This window comes from Camellia sinensis, chromosome 2, assembly GCF_055761805.1.
Source record: "Camellia sinensis isolate YWXY chromosome 2, ASM5576180v1, whole genome shotgun sequence".
Classification (NCBI taxonomy): domain Eukaryota; kingdom Viridiplantae; phylum Streptophyta; class Magnoliopsida; order Ericales; family Theaceae; genus Camellia; species Camellia sinensis.
In genome coordinates this window covers 192,074,744-192,095,376 of record NC_138962.1, presented here as the reverse complement: position 1 = coordinate 192,095,376, position 20,633 = coordinate 192,074,744, and the positions used below count along the sequence as shown (strand labels likewise).

At 31.5% G+C, this 20,633-nt stretch overlaps 1 protein-coding gene across 4 annotated transcripts; it reads left to right on the top strand.

Annotated features, from left to right (window-relative positions):
• Positions 1-4,433: 4,433 nt before the first annotated feature.
• On the top strand, positions 4,434-14,689 carry LOC114311715 (phosphatidylglycerophosphate phosphatase PTPMT2). 4 transcript variants are annotated; one of them, XM_028257874.2, is made up of 8 exons: positions 4,434-4,711; positions 5,093-5,362; positions 8,076-8,198; positions 10,357-10,450; positions 11,825-11,907; positions 11,986-12,075; positions 13,483-13,890; positions 14,370-14,689. In XM_028257874.2, the coding sequence occupies exons 2-7, from the start codon at positions 5,147-5,149 to the stop codon at positions 13,855-13,857; spliced, it is 981 nt and encodes a 326-aa protein (XP_028113675.2). In that variant the 5' UTR covers positions 4,434-4,711; positions 5,093-5,146; the 3' UTR covers positions 13,858-13,890; positions 14,370-14,689. The 4 variants fall into 4 exon arrangements, with proteins under 4 accessions (XP_028113675.2, XP_028113674.2, XP_082772562.1 ...); XM_028257873.2 differs by having other exon boundaries at positions 4,518-4,711; positions 5,083-5,362; XM_082916436.1 differs by having other exon boundaries at positions 4,528-4,711; positions 5,099-5,362.
• Positions 14,690-20,633: the final 5,944 nt, after the last annotated feature.

The following is a 20,633-nucleotide window of genomic DNA, read 5'->3' as shown; positions in this document are numbered from 1 at the left end:
ATTGTTTCATTCGCTCAAATGACCAAGTTTAACTCAAATTAATCTTGCTTAGTCTCTAAGAAAGAGAATTTATTGAGTAATTGTAATTTAACGATCTTAGTTTGACTTAAGTATCTCACTTAAGGTTCTCTAAATCACCTGAGTGCTCAATTCTCAAGTCCAAAAAAATGAATTTGAATTCACTTTGATTTTTTTTTTCGTATTTCTTTTTTTTTTCCTCTAATTTTCTCTTCTAATACTCAAGAAGAAAATTTCTCTCTAACTTTCTCTGTCTTTCTCCATCATTCTTTCTTTTGTTGTAGGAACAAATTTTCTTAAACCACTAATTGTTTTATTAGCTTAGGTGGTATAGTTTAACTCAAACCAGCCATACTTAGTCTTTAAGAAAAATAATTTACTGAGTAATTATAATGTAACGATATTAGTTTAACTTAAGAATCGCGCTTAAGGTTAGTTAAGTTAGCTTATATACAATTTGCAAAAGAATAATTCTATTTCCCCCCCTTAATTATCCCAAATTTATCCGAAAGAGATTGTGTGATTATGATTGAATTTGTATAGCGTGGGGTCTATATATAGAATGAAATTGAACCACAAAATAATAATTCTTAATAATTTCTGAATGTTAAGTCTGAATTTGTAACATTACTCAATACAAAATAAGGAGTTAAACTTGTACATAACATAATTACGAAGTTTATCCCCCCAAAAAAAGTGTTTCATTTTGGTAATTTCCAAAAGCTATACACTAAAAATTAGCATCTCTCTCTCTCCAACTCATCACCTGAAAAAATAAAATAATTATAAATATGTTGTAGAGTGATAAATATTATACCAACATCATACAAGACACAAAATTTCATAGATAAGCAGAGTGAGAAGTATTATACCTCTATTTTAGTAAGTCTAAAGAGAATAGACGTTTTACTATAAAAAGATATGATAATATCATATTTTAAACTTTAAGAAAACTTAATATAATTATGCTAAAATTATGAAGTTATTCCATTTCTTTCAAACATTAGAAGAGGCCGGTGTAATTTATCCTTATTTTATTTTCTTGTTTGTTAGCTTAAAATATGTATATATTGAAGTTGTGATTACTTGTTAAAAATAAGATTGTGATTAACAATTATCCATCAGAATTAATTTTCTCACTTTACCATTTGACATAAACTATAATAATTGTTTAATACAAGCGTTAACATAACATCTAATTAGCCTTGTATTTGGCTAGTTGAGTTATAAAATGAATCAATCTATTTGAGGTAGATTCATATTTGGCACATTAGGAAATTATTTAAGATTAGCAACAAGCAAAGTTAAAAACATTTTGAAGGTGGTTCTGTTTTTTTTTATTTCTTTCATAAACTTGTAAAATTGTGAATTTTGTTAACGTGTTAAAGTAAAGAAGCTTAAAAGGTTTGTATATTATATATGAATGTACATGTAATAAAAAATATATAATCTTTTTAAATATTCGTTACATATACACGTTAGGTATTTTTTTATTCGTGATTTGATAAGTCTTGTATGTTTGGAATTATATTCTACATTTTTTTGAAATCAGATATTTTTTTTAATGATACCTTACCCTTATTTTGGTCATTGCTTATTTGATAGTTTTATTTTTATTTTTTTTATATGTTTCAAAATTTTAAAATTCTATAACTTTCAAAATACACATCCATATTTGATAAAATTTAAAATTTTTAAAACTATTAGATAAGATCTATCAAACAAAATCTCAATTAAATAAAAAAAATTGTAAAATGAAAAAAGTAAAAATTTTACACTTTTTTTTTTTTTTAAAGTGAAATCTTTCCACTATTAAAATTGTATATTTTTAAGAAATGTGTTATCATGGGACTCCTCCTATGTATATATATAGATATATAATAGTGTGAAAATTATAAATGTGAATATTTATATTTTAAAAAAACTATTCATGCTTTTTAAGGACTAAAATTACATAAATTTTTTATTTTCTTATTCTTTTAAATTTATTAACATTAATATTTTTGAAATATAATAATTGTACTATTAAAGCATAGTTTTGAAAAATTAATATTTTGAAATGTAATAAGAAGTGAGTTGGCTTTTTGACTTTTTGGTTATTTTGGCTATTTTAGCCTGGGCTAAAAAGCTTGGTTTGGAATGGCTTTTTGGCTTTTTGACTTTTTTGACTTTTTTTGTAAAAGAATAGTGTAATGATTATAGGTTAGATGTGATGTTTTGTTTGTTGTGGTTAAAATAACCTATTTTGTCTTTTATGACTATTTTAGCCACAAACCATCTTCCTGAACGGACCCTAAATGTACTATCAAAAAGAGTTAAATTCAAAAGGGATAATATTTTGAAATGAAGAGAATAGTAGATTAGATTTCGGTAACTATAATTAATGTAATATGAGGGATTTTTAGTCATTTCCTATGTCCTAAAATCAAGGCAGTAGTAGTGGATTGGAGGAGTCTAGTCTGACCTCCTATGGATTTATGTTGTGTCTGTTTCGATAATTTAAATTATTTATTTTTTGAGATTTATTAAGTGTATTTTTTATAATTATAGATAAATGTGATTCAATTAAAAGGTTAGTAATATCTAATCAATTTAATTTTGATATGAAAAATATTCTTAAACTCTACAAAACAAATAAACAAACGATTTGAATTATTGGGACAAAACCTGAATCTCCTGAGAGGAGCTGAGCTCAAAAAGTCAATGACTCATTTATGAAATTTTTTATAATTTATCTTTTATTTTATTATAAAGGTCAAAATTTTTAATTTTTTAAGGGATTTTTTTTTTAAGATCCATCGTATTAAGATTTAATAGCATAAAGGATATCTAATATTTTCATAATGTCTAAGGTCTCTCAAGTTGATCCAGAGAAAATTGGTCAAAAGAAAATTAGTCCAGAGAAATTTTGTCTAGAGAAATTCTAAAATTTCTCTAGGTTCAGTTTGACCAATTTTCAAACCAGAGAAAATTGATAAATTCTAGACTTCCCAAGTCCAGAGAAAATTGACTTCACCAATTTTACTCAGTTAAAGGCAGAGAAAATTAAACAGATTTCTCTGCCCTCCCTGCATCTCCTAGACTCAACTCTCCAGAGAAAATTTGAAAATTTCCCTAGTTTTCCCTTCTTTCCAGATAAATTTTCCTTCCCTGGCCTTCAGAGAAATTTCCCTCTCCAGAGAAAATTTCTTTGGGCCTTCCTAGCCTTCCCTTCTCTCCAGAGAAATTTCTCTTCTCCAAACTCAAAGAAATTCACTCAAATCAGATACATTTCCCAAACCCAGAGAACTTGAATTTGAATTTGAATTTGAACCCAGAAAAAATTGGTCAAAACGAACCCAGAGAAATTCTTTGAAAATTCCAGAATTTCTCTCCAATTTACTAACCATTTTCTTTGTACGTTGACTGAATCAAAAAAAATTGATTAAAAAGCTAACACAATTTTCTTTCGTTTGCTCACTCATACCTTCATTTTCACACCAACCCATCAACTAAATCTCTTTCTAAATAGAAGCATTGGTAGCATCAAAATCCTCATCCATCAAAAGATCCTAATGCCTATCTCACTTTGCCAGCACATCATATTTTCTTCATTAGGATTCTTGCCTTTGCTATTTATCATTGTCTTTCCAGTTTGCAACATCTGCGGTAACACCCATTGAACAACTTCGGCAACATTGTTTGTCATTGAATTATTGTTCCCAACCTACTGCAATTAGTTTGACCCATCCTTGTTTGATCTGGATTCTTCTACCAGTTCATAATCTTTGCACCATCATCTCTGGTCTCCACTTTTGTGATCTTGATACTTTGCGGTATCACAGCTTCTTGTTGCCATTGCCTCAAATCACCGGAGCAGTCAATTGCAATCATTGCCCTTCACAACATAATCCCTAACAAAGTTTTGAATCCCTTCCACTCCGATTCGCCGATCGTGACACATGGCCGCGATGGAGAAGGGGAGGCAGAAGAAGTCGGCGTCGGAGGGATTGGTGGTGAGGAAGTGGGACTTGGCGAGGGACTTTTTGAAGAAGGATTCGCTGGCGTAGTTGCCGCCTGGATCACTGGAGACTGAGAGGAGGACATTGGTGAAGAAGTGGGATTTTGGGGTAAGGTAGACGAAGATCTTGCAGCTTTTGTTCATTTGGTTGTAGGGGAGAGAGAGAGAGAGAGTAAGTGAGAAGAGAGAGACCAAACTTAGAGAGACCAAACTTAGTTTTTGAAGTGATCAGAGGAGAGAGAGGTGGAAATTTCTCTGTCATATATGGGTGTGGGAGTTGAGGAACCTTAGATATTATTATAAAATAAAATTGTGTATCTCTTCCATTACTAAGTATGGGAGAAGAACGAAAGACTAATTTTTCTTTTTTTTAATTATCTCAAACTTTATCTACTTATCAATTTTAGAAAATACTATTTATTATTTTTCATTTTGCTTCCTTCGAGTTGCAGGTAATTCCATTTGGTTGCAGAATCCCAACAACCCCAACTATAACAACCCCCTTTTACAACGGAGTGTTACTTTCGTTTTCAGAGGGTTTGTTGAGAGATAACGAAAGCTAGAGAGAGAGTGTGTGCCTCTCTCACCTCACCAACAAATCGAGCAAAAGAGCTATTTAATGCCTTCAATTTGACTGATCGTTTCGCATATCTTTGTTGTTGAGGGATCGTCCCTTACCGATCAAAAGCTACGGTATCACTGTTTCCATTCTTCAATTGAATCTTTTTTTCAATGTGTTCAATGTGATGTACAAATCGTAGTTTTTGTAGCTTGAGTTGGGTTTTGATTTGAGGTGGCTTGTGGGTTTGTAGTTTTCATTGTGAATTGCTTGATTTATAGTTTTATTTCTCGGTGTTTGAAGGCTAGGATTAAAATTTTGTTAGAAATTGGTCTTCGGTGTAGATTTGTTGGCTTTTTTTTTTTGTTTTTTTTTTTTTTAAAGGGTATTAAACGGTTGTTATTTTGTTCAATGCTTTTGTTGTATGGTGTTTTGCTTCCTAGTTTGATTTGAATTTGGTGGTGAGATTGTAGATATCTTTATCAATCTTTAGTTTGATTTTAAGGTTTTTGAAGGTTAAGATTAAAGGGTGGTGGTCAATTGGTGTTGGTGAGAGCATATTGGCAGCTATGTATATTGAAGAACTGAAGGAGGAGGTGGGGGATTTTGAAAGTGTGGAGGAGCAGAGTCGTGCTGATAGTGACCGTGGTGCCATAGTTGTTTCAGATGCCAAACGGGTTTTGGTCGGGGCAGGGGCTCGTGCTCTTTTCTATCCAACATTGCTATACAATATTGTGAGAAACAAAATTCAATCCGAGTTCCACTGGTGGGATAGGGTTGATGAGGTATACCTACATTCCTTTGCCTTACTTTTCCTTTACTCTTTATTTTTAGTGCTTATCCACATGTTGTTAACGTCCTCTTGTTTTCCTTGTTCTGAATAACCCCATTCATATTTGAAACCCCGTTGAGGAAGCAACGTAAAAGAGTTAAAATTATAAGTTTATCTATGGGGGAGGGGTTGGGCTTGTCGTACTCAAAACTTAGGGTTTGTTAGGCACACTTTCTTGTAGTTGAAAGTCCTACATCAAGGAGTTTGTAGGGAGGACTTTTAAGCTTAAGCTTTGGTTTGCAATTTATTTAATGTAATGATATTTAATTCTAGTTTATACCTTACTTTTGGCATTAAATGTGAAATTGTAGATTGGATGTTAAACCAACTAAACCATTTAAATTTAACTAATTTGTGCATTATTCCAAATAAAAAATAAACATTTTTTAACGAACATACCGAGCCATGCCTGTACCTTATTTATTTATTTAGATTTTATCTTATTAACGTATCTGTATCTTACCAATACTCATACCGGTACCCATACACATGCATCATAGCATGTAATAAGTGGTGACTCCAGGAATTTTTATAGATGAGGTAACCTCATAAGCTTAAGTTCTATAAATTTTAACATAAATTTTTTTTAAACTAAACAGCATTATTATGTTTAGTTTTTAATTTTTAAAAATAGTTTTTGAGCTCTTTTGTTTTCTGTGTTTTGTCGCCTTTAGTAAAAAAAAAAATTTATATTTTAGTCATTTTTTTGGATGCATTTAAACGATAAAATATTTATGAAAAATGTGGTGAATTTTTGTGTTTTTTGTATTTAGTAAATTTAAAAAAAAAATTTATTGACAAATATTTTACTTTTTATGTGTATCTAGATTAAATTGATTTAAAAATTAAAAAAAAATAACTTAAGACATGTAAAAAATTCACCAAAGAAAAGATAAGCAAACAGAAAACTTAAAAACTATATTTGAAAACTATTTACCAAACAGATTTTATCTTCTCAAAAAGTAGATCTCTAATGGGTGTACATCTTTATTTGACGAATAAAAATTCATTGTCATGGTAATACTATGCCGCCATTGACATATGGTATTACCTACCAATAATAAACCTACACATGGAGGGTAATCCCACTTTCATAATATAATTACCTTGTCACATATACTCGAGAGAATAATGGCAAGCTGTTATTGGATGATAGTACCAATTGCATGGCATTACCATTGTATTGAACTTTTTTTCTTATTTCATAGAGTCCCTTGATTTTTTAAAAGAATTAAACTATATAAAATAAAATATTAATAATACAAATAAATTTTTTTTAAGAGTTTTTATTTGCTTGATGGGGGGATGGGACCCCATCATCAATACACTGGCGTTGCCCTTGCATGTAATCTTACCAATACCCAACTACTCAATAAAATTAGAAAGGAAAATTTTAATGATAATTAAAATTTATTTCTATTATTATACTAAAAATGATTATAAAGTTGATGCAATCACACGAAAAACACAAATAACTTCAATCAATTCTTCTGGAATGCAATATTAAATTAAGACTCTCAACTCATTGTGTTGTCAGTGGTCCACCATTCCAATTAGATCAAGTGGATCATCATAATTTCCGTTTCTTTATTATCCCTCACACATTTTATCTTCATTATAATGTCTGAATTTTGCATACGCTTTTGCCTCTTGCATTATAAAATTATGCAATGCCATTGAAGACACAACAATTGGCCTTTATGTTTCAAATGGAAATTTAAAATTGGCCACTGATCTTTCCAGATGCCAAAACGACATTCAACTCCCGGACCGAATCATATTTTGGGCAAAGCAAATCAGGGAGTTTGCAGGGGTAGGGTGGGGATGGGGTAATTAAGAAGGGCTGGTTTTGGAAATTTTTACCTTTCTCTGCTGTACATTTATATTAGTTTAATGTTAAGGTGTAAGCTATTGAATTTTAAATCAATTGTCGATCCTACTGCCTATTTCTGTATCTTCAATTAGACAGTGGTAGCTTTAGTTGTTCACCCTGTAGGCAGGGCATTTCACATTGCCCCCGATTTATACTTCTACCATCAAAATGATACATGCATATGCAATATGCATTTATATATCTATTATCAGCATAATGATGGTGGTTGTTTGCAGGATACACTTTCAATTTTGCTTGTGAACCAAACACGGAACTTAGATTACAGAGTATTTTGTATATATTATATTGAAAAAAAATCACCAAAGACAAAATACATATAAATATAAATATATTTAATAAATATAATCGGGACGAGGGTGGGGTAGAACAAGCTAAAGTGATCACTACGCTATAGTGAGGCCTCCCATGTTTTAAGTTCATCTGAATATGCAGTTTATTATTTCATAAAATTTGTATGTGGGACTCTTTGTTTCTACATCTTCCTTACTAAGCAAATTCTAGTTCCTATCTATATTACAGTGGTATTGACTCACTGAGAGCATACCTTGGCTGGTGAATCTGATATGATGAAAATTCTAGCTGTATGCATGTTTCTCATATGATTTCATTAGAGAATGACTGCAGATTAAAGATTGTATTCATAATTTAGGTTTGTGGGTCTTACATGTAGTATTGATCGTATCATCTGAATTTTGTGTTATGCACATGGTAATTCTCCTTTTAGTAAATTTGCAATATCTTTCATGCAGTTTTAACTTTTTCCTGTTATCAGTTCATACTGTTAGGTGCTGTTCCATTTCCTACTGATGTTCCACACTTGAAGGAACTTGGTGTTTCTGGAGTGATTACACTAAATGAACCATATGAAACTTTGGTCCCAACATCATTATATCATGTGAGTATGCTTGCTGGTGACTTATTTGTAGTTTTCACTCCATTACTTTAAAAATCTTTTTAAATGTGATAGTAATGTTGAAATGAATAGAATAGTCAGTAAAATAAATTTGCTATTGACGTTAACTATATATCCTTAGGTACAATTACATCCAGTTGGGTCCATTTGGATCTAAGAAGTTCGGATACTTCTAAGAAAGTGACGTATCCGTGTCGTGTCCGTGTCAAACACCGATACTCTTTAGACACTTCCCCGACACGTGTCTGACATTCTTCAAAACTGTCTTATTTTTTAAAGATCTAGACACTTGGAGAATACACGTACCTATCGCTTAAACACACATGTCTATCGATTAGATACATGTGAAACTAATTATAAGTTTGAACAAAACAACTTAAGATACAATAATAAAACAAAAACTATATAAATTTATAGGAATTAGTGTCATATTGTATTTTTTATTATCTTTAAATGATATATTTATATAAATAACATATAATAAATATATAAAATTATATATTTCATGCGTGCAGTGCCAACTCAAGCATGAAGCAGCTAAAGCAAGTGCTTTAGGCCCCAAATTTTTCCAAGCCCCAAATTTTTCAAAATTTTGAATTTTATACTATAGTTGTTATGCAATAGCCAAAATAATTATCTAATCGTCATCAAACAAAAAAATAAGACTATCCAATAAATCAAATATAAGCATTTTTATATTAATAACACTAAAATTTTTATTTTTTAATGTATAAAAATAGGTTAATTTTAGAAGTAATTATGTAATTCCTTGTGATTTGTAAACTATAGTGCATTGCTAGACATTTCATCCAAGTATGAAACACTGGTATGGAAATAAGTAGGTTATGTGCTCATATCGAAATATGAGGAATAAACTACACGTTTAGTAAAACACAAGGGGTAATGCATTTTAAGTTCCAAAAAAAGACAAAAATGCGTGTAGTTTATAATGAGGTTACTTACATACAAGAGTATTTTAATTTTTTTGCTTGAGCCGTTAATGGTACAAAAGGTGCACTTTTAATCCACAAACCACAATGGGTAAAGTGCTTATTTTCAAATGTTATGAAGTAAACTACACATAGGGGAAAAGTGAAATTTGATCTAAAAATTCATTAACAACCTCAAAAATCTAATGTTGACGTTGAAACTAATGGTAGTTCTATATATTTTTGTTCTAGTTTTGAAATTTTTTTAAAAAAATTATGATTAATTTTACAATTTTATTTTTTAGTTAGATTTCATATAATGTATTTAACAATCAAAAAGTAAACATAATGTAACAAAAGGCTGTTTAGAATTAATTTGGAAAGTTAAAAGTAAAAATTTTAGTGTAAAGCCTAATCAAAAAAAGATAATAAGTTCAGGAGTTTTGGCATAATTTATTCTCAAAATTTTAATTATTGATTTATAAAATTAAATATAAAAAGCCTCGTTTGAAATTGTGGCTTTAGGCCTGAATGTTGCTTGAGCCGGCCTTGCATGCGTGGCCCCCACGTGTTGTGTCCAGCATTTTTTGAAAATTGGCATGTCTGCGTGTTCGTGTCGTGTCATGTGTTCATGTCCATGCTTCTTAGATTTGGATTGTCCCAAAGATGGCTGTTTAAGATTGGGTTGAGGAAGAGCCACCCTAAACCTAACCTGTCAGTCATACATGTCAAAATTCTAGTTTGGGCCTTTCGAAGTAGGCAACGGATTGACGGGTCAGCAAGGGTAACCTCACTCCAAACACATCAGCCTGTGCATTTTTTATTTTTTTGGTTGGGGGGATGGGTTAGATAAAAGCTAGCTAATTATCGGAATTTGTAACTAATTTTGGGAAGCTGACATACTTTTTTGAAGGGCTCATAGTTCAAAGATGAAGGAATTTTGAAATTTTGGGGCGAGGGGGGAGTGGTCTGACCTAAAACCTACTTAAATTCACTCATAGCTGTTGTTAATATTGCTAGTCCTGCACATTCTCTCTGCACCGTACACTATTTTTATCCTGAAATTGTAACTGCGTTTGAATTAGTATATAGAAGTCACTTTTTTAACGTTCTTTTTCTTTTTTTGCACCATTGAGTGGACCTTGTCTCTCAAACTGATGTCAAAGTGCTTATCAAGTCCGTGCAATTAAGAATTTTCATATTTTTTGCAGGCTCACAACATTGACCATTTGGTGATTCCTACAAGAGATTATCTATTTGCTCCATCATATGGTGATATTTGTCAAGCTGTAAACTTCATCCATGGTAATTATTCTTCTCAAGTTCTCCCCTTTTGGAGCATGTTATTTTCTGAAGTATATAAAAATTTTATTTTACTCTACTCACTTTTTGTTTCACAAGTTGTCTTATTTATAGAGTCGATGTAGGACGAGTAGGGATTATTTTCCTAAAAGTAGTAAGCTAGGTTTAAGTATACTGGCAACAGCAACAATAGACTTATAGGGTTAGATTTGGTGGGATTTTATGGCTGCAAAAGTAGTTTAAAAAAAAAAAAAAAGGAGTTTAAGGGTTTGTAAAAGGGTAGGGTTTTGAGAATGAAAACACAAGTGTTTAGGGGCTATTTTAAACACTGCGAACAGTAACCTTGCTGGAGAGAGAGAGAGAGGGGGAGAGAGAGAAGTGCTTCACCCTCACAAGGGATAGGCCAATCACACAAACACAATCTCCATTTTTCATAATAATTACTCTTCTCCTCAATCATTGAGTTACACATATATTTATAAGCTAAAGACTCTCCTAATTCTATAAGGACTATAACTCAAATTTAGAAACTAAAAATATTTAGCAACTACTGATATTCTAGACCAATTATGACTTTCAGTCATAATAGGGAACTTTAATGGCTTCTAATCCTACTTCAATATCAAAATAGGAAACTTTGACTTTTCACTACTAAGATTATTTTAGACATAATAAAATCCATATATAATGACTCATTTAATAACTTGATCCAAAATAAAACCCATGGGTGACCCCTACAACCCATGTCCAATAATTATTGGAATTACCATTATACCCTATTGAAACCTACTATAATGACATGAAGACTCAAAATTGTTCCAAATCTTTAATTCTTGATGCCCTAAATGTGCTTCATGTGAAATTTCAAATTTGCTCTTTTTCTTCTTTCCATGATCCTCATCAGTCGAATTGAGGCTCATCAACCCTGGACCCAATACTAATTTGGCGCACAGGAGTTTGAAGATGTACTCTTATTTAAATATATATAAGTTAACTACACCATTTTGGTCACAGGATGGCAATCAAGCATTATGCATCATGTCCTTAACATCATCTGCAATTGTCATCATCTCCATCCGATTGAAATTGCACCAAGTTGTGATATGAATTTGTTCTTTAATCATTTTGCTGTAAAAGCCAAAGAGGTTTATTACTAGAGTATCTGTTCTCTCTCTAAAAAATAAATAAATAAATAAAATTGTTAAGTTCTTAATTTTTATTTTTCTTTCCTGATGAATTAATAATGTACTTCTCCATGTAATTTAAGGTGGTATCATATGACTAAAAAATAACTGTTGATTGAAATGTTGAGGAAAAAAGGGTGTCCCTTTCTGCACAATTTGCACAGCTTGACTTTGTTTGTTTTGATTTGTAAAGTGAATGCGTCATGTGGTAAAACAACATATGTTCATTGTAAGGCTGGTCGAGGGCGTAGCACGACCATTGTTCTCTGTTACTTGGTATGCATCAAAATGTAAAACTTTAATCCATTGCTTTGTAAAAGTTACTTTTATCTGATATTTTCTCTTCTAAAATAGGTGGAGCACAAGCAGATGACACCTGATGCTGCATATGTGTATGTGAGGTCCATTAGGCCGAGGGTACTCTTGGCCCTCACCCAGTGGCAGGTATGCATGGTTACTTCTGCTCTTTGTTAGTTTGAGTCTCTTTGATTTTGAGATTGTATTCTGGAAATTGAACATATGATTATCAGCTTTCAGCTTGTAAAAAGCTACACCAAACATGCCCGCTATCTTTTGGTTGATCCTGAAGTTCTTAGACACAGACAAATCCATTCCATAACGACTTCCATTTATAAGTGTGGGTTGTAATTATGACCATTATCTTGTCGTTATTCTTTTTCGTTTTTGTCATATTTATGAAAACTTCACTATTTTAAATGTCGTGATTTGATTATGTTTCTTTTTAAAACAGTGTCTTGTTTTGGTTTTTTCTATCTCTATTAATTTCACCATGTGCGCAATCTTCAATCACTTGTATAACTGAATTCATAAATATTTTTTGAACTTCATCGAGTCACCCCAACTTCCTCAAAGAGATGTAGAATTGGCTATTTATTGTGAGGGTTGAATGTTGAAAACTTTTGCAGTGGTGTTACATGCACCAATTAGTATACTAATTAGTGTACCAACACTAGTTATAACATTATTATTAACCCCACTCATTAATCACATTACAAATTTCAAAAACCTCTTAATTTGTGTCACATCATCAATTGGTATACTAGTTAGTACACCAATTGGTATATATAGCATTATTCTTTTGTCATGTGATGATGATATGTGGGGTAGTATTGTGTGAAACAGGCTTCTTAGGTACCATCATTAGGATCATAGAAATTGTGACAAAAGTAATTGCTTCACCGAGAAAAAGCCCCCTGGTATATGATTGCTTTCTCAAAATGAAAATATGTATATATATATTAGAATTGTCTACCTGAAGTGATTGTTCACTTTGTGCATGATCATTATCTGATGAACATGACTTCGCAGGTTTAGATTGATTAGATTATGCGCCTTTCATAATTGCCCCCCTATTGGAATTCTCTCATAACCCTTTCCATATATTATGTTACACGGTCTCTGGTACGGGTGTGTGTCTAGAAGTCGGACTGATTAAACTTTAAATTTACGGGTATGTGAACTCGACAAAAAATTGTCATATTTTTATATGGAAAATGCTAAAAACAGCCCTTAGGACTGTTGTTAGTGGTGGAAATTGTGTAAAAATTGTATAGAAATGTGTAAAAGATGCATAAAATATGTAAGTGTTTTGGGATATGTGAAAAGTGTATTGGGATTATAAATATTTTGGCATTTTTGTATTCTTTATGGACAACCCTAATTAGCAAGACCCATTTTTGGAACATTTATAAAACAATAGATACATATAAAGATAGTGTTGAATATTTAACAAATATATAGAAAGTGTCCGATAGAGAAAATGGGACACAACCCACACCCTTAATCTATTTTCTTTTTATCCAACTCATAACTTAAATTATGATCATGCAGGCCGTTCAAAACTACTATTTTCACAGGGTGAAGAAACTTGGTAACATCTGCACGAAGATTTCCATGGGGAAAACTGTAGGATTCCCGAAAAAACAAGACTTGGCAGTCTTTGATGATGGCTCCGTAGTTGTGGTAACCGAATCAGACCTTGATGGGTATGATGGGAGCTATGACTCGGATCTAGTAGGTAACAGCAAGTCATTAGCGGAGCTGAGCCTGGCTTGTAGGGTTCAGTTTGCTAGTCAGGCCGCTATTGGCAGGCTTTCATGCCTGTGGCTTCGTTGCTACGACCAGAAACTGTTGAGGAAGAAGTTTGGATGCTCAGTAGGCACCGATCAGCTCAGGAGTATTGGTGTTGATATTCAGGTTTATTGAGGTGTCAGTCCTAGCCCGGGAGATTAAATTAAGGTGGGGTTTGATAATTACTTTTTTAGCGGCTTTTTTGTTGACTTTTTTTTCACCTTTAGTGATTTATTTATTTCTTGTTTTCTTTTTTAATTCAAAAAGTTTTACACTTTTAGGTTCTACTAGAGTAGACAGACTTGAAAAATAAAATAATAAATAAATTTGAAAAAAATTAAGTAAAAACCAAAAAAATATATAAAAAATAGACCTTTTTTTTAACTTCTTAGATTCTTATAGATTATATGTACTTGTAAAGTAAATTTTTGACAAATCAAAAAAATTGCACTAAAGACAATATTTGGAAAAAAATAACTTTTTTAGTTGTTGCCAAACAGAGTCTAAGCTTTTTGTGTTTATGTTTTAGTTTATTATAGCAATTACCAAATGGGTAGTAATGAATTTTTGTTAACAAATTTTTTTTTTTTTCTCATTTAGCTCTGCATGAGGGGTTATGCTGCTTACGTATAAATCTTTTGTTTCAGATCCTACAGCGACAGGAATCTCATGCATTGAACTTTCATTTTTAGAGACGAGTAAGCACAAGGTGGTGCATATTGAAGTGCCGGATGCAAATTTGTACATAAAAAGAGTACAACACTTAATGCTACATAAAGGGAGTACAATTGTGAAGCATAGTTGTATGAAGAGGAAATGCAAGGCTTGTATTAGCTCATGTATTGTATTAGATATGGTGTTTCTATGGTAAAGAGTGAGAGTTTGTATGCTCTGTCTCTAAATATCTTGATGTATGTACATGCTCAATCATGATATGTGCATCCTCAATATGAGTAATTATTCAGTAGTCTTGGAGATTTGACAATGGCTATATAGTGTTTTAAATCAATCACGCTGCGACTAATTTTGCTGGTGATATATGGTGATTATCTTTGTTAAGTAGTTGAGAAACAAAAGATGATTTAACAAGTTGTGATTTTTTAATTGTCGAGAGTACTACATTAGCAATAACACATAATACTCGGAAAGTATTTAATAATTTTCATGCTCAAGATAGCATCTCCACCTCATTTTTCCAATCTTTAATTTTTGGATAAAGTACACTGTCATTTCTTGAGATTTGCATTTATTATAGATTTTCTCATGACATTTGAAAAATTACATTGTAGCTTTGTTATCACTTATCTTTTAAATAGGAAAAACAAAATAATCAATATTTGAAAAAATTACCCGATTACCATAATCTCATTCCTCCTTCACCTGAATTCATCTTTACAATCTCGGCCATCTTCAATCCCTCCTGACCTTCTTCCAGCCTTCAAAGCCTCCCACCGCCATAGCCATCATCACCCATCACAAAATCGAAAAATATTTATGTGTTGACAATGTACAAGAGGTTTAAAACCAAACACTCACAATTATTCTCTCTCATAAAAATATCAAAGCTTTACCAAGGGATCTGAAAGTACTTAATAACCTAGCTTACATAGGTGCAAAAGTTGTTTTTAGTCTACAATCAACATTTTGGAGGCTTTGTACATATATTTAAGTGAAATTTATTATATAAATGAATAAATTTAGTCATGCAAATTCACTTCCCTTTTTAGATGGATCACAAATATTTGTCTTTTGGGTTAGGTGTGTTACAGAAATATTGTTTCGGCATATTATCCACTTGTTTCGATATTAAAAAAAAAAATATTATGAGTTTAGCTATGATTCTAAAAATTACAAGTTGACACTATTCATATTGCAATTAATTGGATTCCTTACAAATTATTAGTAAATTAATTATGGATTTATTGGTTTTTTCCTCATTTGAAAGACAAAAATATGACCACGAGCATGCCAACAAAGATTGAATAATTTTTACAGACTTAAGCCGAATGCAAACTAGGAGAATGTATTTAAGTTTCTATTCCCTTAGTGAAGAGGACTTTTCAACAATGAACATCAAAATGAGAATCAATTGCGGTGAAATTAAAGTGCAAAATAGTAAATAAACAAATGAAAATTGTAACTGATGTTACATTGTTATTCATACTAATTCAAAATAAAATTACAAGTAAAGTGAAAAAACCTATTCCTACTTAAGTTATAGTTATGGCTACTCCTATGGAATGGAAAGACAATACTGGAATGAAAGAAATGGAATTTTGGCTTCATATTCTTTTTTTTCTCTGAACTGCTATTTATAGTTGCAGGAGTTACTTCAATCTTCTAGTAACCGTCGAAGGAGTAACAACTACTTTCGCATGTTCTTCATGATATTTACGCATCCTTATATTTAAATTCAAATCTCTTTCAGCAACTGCCTTTAACCATCTCTTCTTCTATCATGTAATCGAAGTGTTGAAATTTCTGCCTAGTTGCAATTATGTGTAATTTATATGTGTTGGATTGCCACGTGGCTAACTCGTATGGAACAACTAATACTAGACTTACTATGTGAAATGATATTTTAAGAGAAACAAACTTACAATTTTGTTTTTACTTGATTTTGTTGTTGTTGGACAGTGATTAGCTTTTGAGATTGATCATGCATTAGGTATGTGGTTGATTAGTTTCTATTAACAACTTCTTAGAAGTCAGTTTGTTAGTTAAAAGTTTGCTGTAATAAAAAATAAAGTTTTAGCATTTGGGCATATACATTTTTTCCCAAAATGTCAACTTTAATCATTTTGAAAAACTATTAGAAAAGTAAAAAAAAAGTTAGGAAAATGTCAAACGAGCTAGTTTTTTTTTAAAATTATTTCTTTTATCAATTTATTTTTAATCAATAAATTAACTTTTTAGCTAACTCCTAAAAGAATCAGAGTACTGATCTTATGAAAACCAATGCTAAAAATAAAAATAAAAATTGTATTACCCATCTCTCTCTTTCTCTCTTACTGAATTGAGTGTGACACGTATTTATAATACATTTTCCTTTTGTAAATAACTCACATTGTAAATTTGGTTAATTTGACACATGAAAGGCTCAATGCAATTGTGAATTTATGTTTCAATACAAATTATTTTATGCAACGATGATAATTACTAACAATGAATGTGTAATCTAGTGAAATACTACATTTCATGAGAGAGAGAGAGAGTATGCCTATTAATCTAGACAATTGTGTGCATATAGCTACTAGATTATGTGCATATATAGCGCGCGCAAAGAGAGAGAGAGAGAGAGAGAGAGAGAGAGAGAGAGAGAGAGAGAGAGAGAGAGAGAGAGAGAGAGAGAGAGAGAGAGAGAGAATTAATGACTATATTGTGTGCATGTAGCAACTAGATTATGTGCATATAGCTACCTCCCATATTAGGCAAAAAGGGCATTTTTTAAAACAATGAGGTATTACATGTGTAACTCACTAAAATAATAAGTGAATAATTAGAAGAAATATCTTATTTCTCATATGAAAACCATAATGCATGATTTGCATGGCTAATGTTGAATTGTAGTTCTTGTACTACAATTGGGTTGCTAGCTAAAAGGTGCAATAACACTAGCTCTAAACAAATGCAATATTTCAAATAAGTCACTTTACAAAATGCTTATTGTTTCACAAGTTTTTAGGAGGAGCCAATATTTAACTTCACCACTAAAAGTGAATCAAAACAAAGAGTTGTAAAAACACGATGAACATCTTGTATTAAATTTTGAAGGCAGAACTTCATACTACATATTTGTATACAATAATTTTCATTGCACGTGTATTATGTTGGACAATTGATAATTCTTACAAAACTTATTATGTAACGAATTGTTGTATATTTTTATAGTAACACTACATACACAAAAAATGACCATAAAAATTCAAAAAAATAAAATAAAATAATGTACAACCCAAATTCACTTTGGGATACATTAATTTCTTTTGTGCACAAAGTTTTACTGTATATTTTTTCCCCTGAATTATCTCACAATCTTTTTCATTGTGTAATTTATTTTTCATACAAGGTTTTGGCTCATGTAATAGGCTATAAACGTAATGACAATGCTACGTAGCTCAAATTTTGTGGCTCAAAAGTGGCTCAAATGGCCAAAACGATATCGTTTTGAGTACAGAATAACATAAAAATGGCCAAAACAACGTCGTTTTGGCCATTTGAGCCACTTTTGAGCCACAAAATTTGAGTTACGAGACATTTTCCTAAACATAATGACAAATAAGATTACATATAACTAGATATCCATATTCGACAATACATATAAACCTTTATATTTAGTAGGAAGTTAGTAGGTTATTAAATCATATTAGTATAGTTAGATGTTCGATATATCTCTATAAACTTGGACTCAAATATGCTTTCAAAATTTTAAAAATTTAACAATTTAATGAGATTCACTCACGTTAAGTAATCTAATAACATCTTTAATTCCTACATTTTTTTTTTCCTATTAAATTTGAGTGAAAATTTTGATGTGATATAGAACAATCCAATCTTTTTACTCACTCTCTCTTTCTTTCCTTTTATCATATCTTTTTGAACATTTTCAAAATTATCCTAAGAAAACATGTTTCGATAATTTTTTATGAAAAAAAATTATTCAATTCTTGCTATTTTTAAGATTTCATCAAATTTGAGTAAGAATATACTTATAGAAAATTTAGTGAATGATTTGGTTCATTCTTAATTTGATAACAAATTTACTTTCTTTTTCAATTTGATATAAATTTGATGAAACAATTATAACTTACTTTTAACTTTTTTTCATTAAATTTATATTTAATAAAAGAATTGACTAAGAATTTGAGGATTTTTTTTTTTTGGGGGGGGGGTTCAATTGAGTTAATTACAAACCCATCAAGTCCACTTACCACTACTACTTACATACAATCTAGCAAAAAAGTAAACTACCACCACGAAAGGTATCAAACTCCTCTCCACAAAAGTTAAATTTGAAACCTCATACCATAAAAAAAATTAAAAAAAAAATAAAAAAGAAGTAATGCTACACTTCATGAAAGAAATATCAGAAAAAGTTTCACGAAAATTCTCTACTCTTGGATTAATTTGTGGTATTTTACTGTATGTTATGCAATCACATACACAAAGTTATAATCTATCAATCATAAAGCACTATAAGATAAAATTAAGTTTATACTATTTGCAAACTAAGACTTTAGAATTAAAACATCTATACTATATGTTACAGCAAAGTGACTTTTCGTAAGGAGCCTTGTGAGAGCTTTAAAACTTAGGAAAATTAGTCTAAGGTCTCTCTCTCATTTTTAGTAATGGAAGAGATCCACAACATTATTTTGTGATGTTTAAAGTCCCTCAACCCCTGGCACCCACACATCACAGAGAAATTTGATCCTTTCAAATCAAACTGGCTCTCTCTCTCTCTCTCTTCCTCTCTCTCTCTGCTCTTCTCTCTTCGACGAACTCCACTTCCATCGTCGGAGTTTATCGTCGTCATTGTCTTCTCCAACTCTCTCATCCGTCAAGCGAAGCTCAAAGCATCGTTATCCATGAACGATTTCACCGATATCTGAAATGAAGCATACCATAATGAGAAGCTTCGAAACGTTTCGTTTGAATCACTGTTTTGCACTTGGCCATCATCGAAGTTGAGAGCGTAATTGAGAGGATCGTGCTGAAATTTCCCTTGCCTTGCTCCTCCTCCGCCACTCTTGCTCCGATTGAACTGTTGTATGAAGGTCTTCCACCATGGCCCGGTAACAATCTCTGACCACTCTCGAAGCTTCTTCAGAGCGTTGATCCCCCGATCTTATCACCTCTCATCTTCCTCCGTCCTTATTCTCTGCTACCACTACACTTCCACCGCCGCTGATCTATTTGAACCGCCGAAGCAAGGGATACAAAAGCCGAATTGCCTCATCAGGAACAACATTTTGGCCATTTCTTCATTCAGTTCTATGTCTTTGTGAGAGAATTCAAGGCCTTCATTAGCCATATATATATATATATGTGTGTGTGTGTGTGTGTGTGTGTGTGTGTGTGTGTGTGTGTAATTCTCTCAATCAGAGAAACAGAGAAATTCCCCTCCATCTCCAGCGTTCCATCTTCACCGGTCGTCCTCATCTTTCCTCTCCTACACTATCGCTCTGTCTATCTCAAGTCCTCGATCTGTCTCAAAAAGAATCATTGTGAGGACGAAAACAAGCCTCGAAGTGAAAAATCACAAAAAAATGGAATTTCTCTGGGTTGGAGAGGGGGAATTTTTTTAGTTTGAATGAATTTCTCTAGGTTGGAGAGGAGAATTTCTCTAGTTTTGAGCGAATTTCTCTGGGTTGAAGAGGGAAATTTCTCTAGTTTTGAGAGAATTTCTTTGGGTTAAAGTGAATTTCTCTTAAAAGTCCAGAGAAATTCTCTAGATTGAATTTTCTCTGGATCAATTTGAGGGATCTTAGACATTATTAAAATATTGAATGTCCTTTATGCTATAAAATCTTAATACCAGGGACCTTAAAAAAAAATCCCCTTAAAACTTCCAACTGAATTTCTGAATTAAAAAATAATTTAAAAAATACTTTTGGTTAAAACATTAATATAATAATTAAAAAATACTAATTATTCCACGATTTATGTTTTTTAAAAGGAAAGATAAAAGAAACTCGTACCTGATTTCTCCAAATCTATTATCTCTTACAAAAATTCAAAAGGAGAGAATAAAATTCTTTCTTCCTTCTCTTTTATATTCAATCTACTCTCTTTCTATGCAAAACCTTAACTGTCATACAATCATGAACATTTTTTTCACACCATATAAAACTTTTTTTTATAGCTCAATGTATTATTTCATGCAATAGATCATTGCAACACTTTTAAAC